The sequence below is a fragment of the Teleopsis dalmanni genome, chromosome X, assembly GCF_002237135.1.
Source record: "Teleopsis dalmanni isolate 2A chromosome X, ASM223713v2, whole genome shotgun sequence".
Taxonomy (NCBI): domain Eukaryota; kingdom Metazoa; phylum Arthropoda; class Insecta; order Diptera; family Diopsidae; genus Teleopsis; species Teleopsis dalmanni.
In genome coordinates, this window is record NC_051848.1 from 63690506 (window position 1) to 63695505 (window position 5000).

At 28.8% G+C, this 5000-nt stretch overlaps 1 protein-coding gene across 1 annotated transcript in view; it reads right to left on the minus strand.

The window, feature by feature from the left end:
- Positions 1-106: 106 nt before the first annotated feature.
- Positions 107-5000, minus strand: part of LOC119687966 (histone demethylase UTY-like) — a gene marked incomplete at its 3' end in the record, with an annotated part of 22000 nt that continues 17106 nt past the window's right edge. Inside the window, 1 exon segment of the mRNA XM_038102538.1 lies at positions 107-282. Within this exon segment, the coding sequence (XP_037958466.1) occupies positions 107-282 (176 nt within the window).

The following is a 5000-nucleotide window of genomic DNA, read 5'->3' on the forward strand; positions in this document are numbered from 1 at the left end:
ATATATGTACCATGCAACATTTTAATCCGCAACTAGATATAATTTCTACTTATAAGTATGATAATCGGATGAAAGTATAAATAATTTATGTATGATCAAAACTTACTCTGAAGTTGGGTGAATGTTGACGGTGATATATCAAGTAACGCTAATTGATAATGCTTTAATGATGCTTTATATTCACCAACTACTTTGAGCATAAACCCGAGACGCAAATGAGCCTCATTCGCACATGAAAAACAAGGATTCAAGTACAATAATTGTTGAAATGCTCTTATTGCCCTGAAAATAAAAGAAATAAAAATATTTTACAAGTGCACTAAAAATTTTCTCATAATAATACTAAATATATATACGTACATATTAACAACAATATACAAGTGTACAACAAATTGTGTACATTCATATGTGTATAATTTTCACTCATTCAACACATATACAACAACGTCAAATTAACAAAATAAATGCTAAATGTATCATAATAAATGCCAAATTTATCATAATATATGCTAGACTCATCATAATAAATGCTCAAGTTATTATAATAATTGCTATTGTACATAATAAATTGTAATACATCGTAGTATATCGCAGTGCCACAATAGAATAATGCTAATCACTTTAAAAAATTCTTTAATAATCACTGCAAAACACAGACCATAACTATTTATTCAAAGCTAACAGATTGGTTAACTCTGCTGTCCAGGAAACTTTTGGGTAAGTTTAGTTTGAACTTACCCAAAGGTCGTACTAAATATTTTCGAATTGAAAACAAGTTTTTTCTTATTATGATAACTCAGCGTAGTAAAGATATATTTTAAGTTAATAATCGAAATAGCTAGTTTCCGCAGAAATATACAAGCAAAAATATACCCAGATCTAAAAGTCTCATTAAAATTTATACACTTTATAAAGTCTGAGTTGTCTATTTTGACGGAATTACTTATATCTAAAAGTTAAGTGCCATTCACAATTTCCATTGAAGTTTTATCGATCATTATCTTCAGTACCTAGCGACACAGCCTAGGATGGACTACTCATGTTAAAGAGAAATGCTTTTTGGTAGCTTTATTTTTTAAATTATTTTTGGTTTTCGCTTAATTAAATTCAGATATATTTTACTGAGGTCGGTTCACATCTATTCTTATTCCATGTCGTATCAATTTCAATCTGTATGATTTCACACATATCACAGTCTTCATTAACTTCATTAACTAGCGCCATAGCCTGAAATGAACTTATCATTTCAATAAGAAATGTTCTTTATCTTTTGCCTGGTTTATGCTTGGTTGTAGTCAAACATATTTTACTAGAGCCGGCTTATATCTACTGTTACACTATTTGGTGTCCATCTCAATATATTTAATTTTGCATATTTCACACTCTGCTCTTCAATTGTCAGCGGCATACTTTCTCGTTGATTTTAAGTGTATGATTTTATAAACGTCACGATTTGGGCAGAAAACACTATGTAAATATTGGCAGCGATTCCTTGTCATCGGTTGTCATTGTATAAATATCGGCGCCATAGGTTACAGAAATTTAAAGATTTTAAGACCAACAAAATATGATTTATTTGCTTATAAAATAAATTAACTTATATCTACACGTAGGCAAATCAAAGCTTACCTTACCTACTCCTTTCAAATAGTAATTACCAATGTTTATAGTTTGTAGTTGCTGTCTGTTACTGCTTCCTGACAAGCTTATTTTCACAATAACTTTTCTAGACGCTTTGTTGATACTATCGACCTTATAGATCTAATAGACCATTCACGTAAGTTATTTGTAATAAACTCTGATTCATTTGTTATTGTTTAAAACAATATGGTTCTCATTTTTATACATTTTATTAAAACAGCTTTGTTAAAACATCATTCTAACAGATGGTTTTAGATATTACCACTTAAGTTTTTATCTAGAATTACAAAGCTCGAATAATAAATATATAATCTTGGCAAAAGACAAACGGAGTCCGCTTGTTGTAAAATTAAATTGTATGTTCTGTTTTGTATTTTTAAAAAATAAAATTAATGACGAGAATTTTAGTACATTAGAAATTATTGAAATAATCAATTATTTAACAAATGATCACAGACTGACAATGCCTGAGTAATTGTCAATCTGAGTGCATTGTTGTACTGTACTTCCTAATCAGACAGGAACAATTTAATTCCACATCTACCGTATGCCATATTCCACATTATTTTTTGTTCCTTCATCAAAAAGAATTAAAAAGAACTCATTGTGATAAAAAATTTAGGACTGATTACTACAGTAAAATCCTAGTTTGTAGGGTTGAAGAAGAACTTGTACCATTAAAATAAATTTATCTATGGGCCAATAGGCTTAAGTAAGTGCTTATGATCACCGGTTTAACCCCTAGCCTAATTTAAATAATGTCGTCGAGCTATAGAAAACTGTCTGTTAACATCATATATAGTGTTTCACTAGTAACGTAAACTAAAACTTATTATGTTGTAACATGGCATTGTTAGTGCTTCAATAAAGTTTCATAACCTAACATCTCTATGCATGTCAGCCGAAATATTTAGTTTACACAAAAGCATACGTCTTATTAAAATTAGTACACTATTTTATAAGTTCCGAGCTGCCTTTTTCTTCAATCTACAGAGAGCAGTGGTTTCCAAACGCTGGTCCGCGAGATGGTTAAATATAGTTGGTGAATCAAAATCAACAAGTATGGATAGAACACATATGCACACACTGAGACCTCACTTATTAGAAAATAACCATAAAAATTTTCCAATTATATACCTATATAATATACCTAAGCACTTATACAATTCAATACACATTATACCAGAGATGCATAAGGCATATTAAGCAAAAATTCACACAGTTTATTATTCTTAAACTTTGTGGTCTCTAATAAAAACAAAAATGTCATTGTGGTCGGTGGTCCCGGGTCAAAAAAAAGGCCGGGAACAACTGACACCATCACTCGTAGTTAAATCTAAGTGCCGACGACGTAAGATAATGTAGTTATGCTAAACTAATGGTAATCATTAAATATGTGCAATATCTGATGACAATATGTTTAAATGCTTTAACTTACGCTTCAACGTCTTTTTAATTTTTTTATTGACAGGTTAGGTTATCCAATAAATTCTTTTAAATTTAAGTGCAAACAATAATTATTTAAATTTTATAACATAATGATACTAAACGTTTAAACTGTTATTTTGTAATTAGTTAAAAACTTTAAAAAAAAAACTTTAACTATATTTATTTAACCTACTTTTAGCCGTATGTACACATATATTATATATATATATATAAAACACTTGTCGTTGTAATTTGTAAACGAGAGAGAAGTTCAAAAGATATTTATTGGTTAACTGTAATTTAAATTACCACTAATTTAATCTAAATTATAATTTAATTATTTATTTATTCTTTAACACAAAACTCATAGTTCGAAGAAGTATTTCCTGCAAGCGTTCAGATCTGCAAGGAATGAACACATGCTGCGAACAGATATTTTGATATTTTGACACGCACTTTGCAGATGGTTTACATTCATGGAGCTGGGGTCAACGTTTTGAAGTAAAATAATTTGTATCTCTTTATATATCGTGTGCTAAAATCAGCCATTACTGGTTTTGTTTTGTAGTCTTATTCTTTGTTTCTTTTCTTTTGCTATATTTAGGGAATTCTTAAATTAAGGTATGAAGTACAAAGCACGGCTATATGCACATGTGAATGTGACTCAAAAACAAACACTTGGTATGTTTACTTATTTAGTAACCATGTTCAAATATTATTAACACACTTATTCCAGAAAAGAATATATTTCTACATAAAAACAACAATCAAGCTCCACATTTACTTGTTCGACACAAAACCTTATCGACAGCTGTCGGATCGCTGACACTGCTTGTCAATCTTCAAAGACATGAAGTTGGAAACTAATTGCAACTAATGAAACAATGAGTTATTAAGTTAGGTTTTCATTATGAAAGACCTATTTTCATTTTATATTCTCTTTAAAAGTATAAGAATTAAGCTAAACTAAATCTCTTGGAAATTGCAAACACAAAAAAAAAACCCATTAATTTTAGAACTAAGTCTAATGATTAATACGATCAAGTTCTGTGAATAGCTTCACAAACCCTTTTAATAGTTTAACTATTTTCATTATTAGTAATATTAAGCCATATAAATTTCTAAAGCTGGGAAACTATTTCAACCGAAATGTAAATTTTGAATTGTTAATTATCTTCCGTTAATTTATAATCATTTCCACTAAATAATATATTGAATGGACGGACATTTACATAAGTTGAGTGTAATCACATGTATTAGTGATAGCACGAAAATATGATAGTGTTTTTATAATGTTAAATTAAGTAAAAAATATATCTAAATCTAAACAAACATAGTACTTTAATAATGAAAATGAAAATTATTAGGATTTAATAACAATTTACTAATTTGTAAATTATTGTTATGAAATTGAAAAAGAAATTAATCTTAAGTTCTAGAAAAAATTCAGCTTATACCCGTATTAAAATTTTATATTAACCCTATGTGTGGAAAATAGAGCTCATCATATATTAAAATATGGGTATGCCATAATATGGGTATGGGTATGCATAATCAAAAACAAAAATGTGCCTTTCCAAGCTTCTTAACCAACAAACACATTTCTAAGTGTTATTACTGAAGCCACATAAGCAGTTAATGAACATTTCCTTGTGCTGTGTGAACAGCTTATTACCTCACGCAAGTATAATGAGTTGACTTTGATTTTGTTCATTTCGCTTGTTTTTTTTTTTTAATGATGATTATATCATATCATAATTTGTACAAAATTAAGTTGAAATCAAGTTTGTAATTTACTATATAAGCCGGCTGCAGTAGGTAGATATGTTAAAAATTAAGTTAAGAGCAAATACATTTCTATAATGCCGAGCACGATTAATCTACAGTCACCACTGTTTTTCATTAATTAGCATGCATTGAAAATGGTTAAC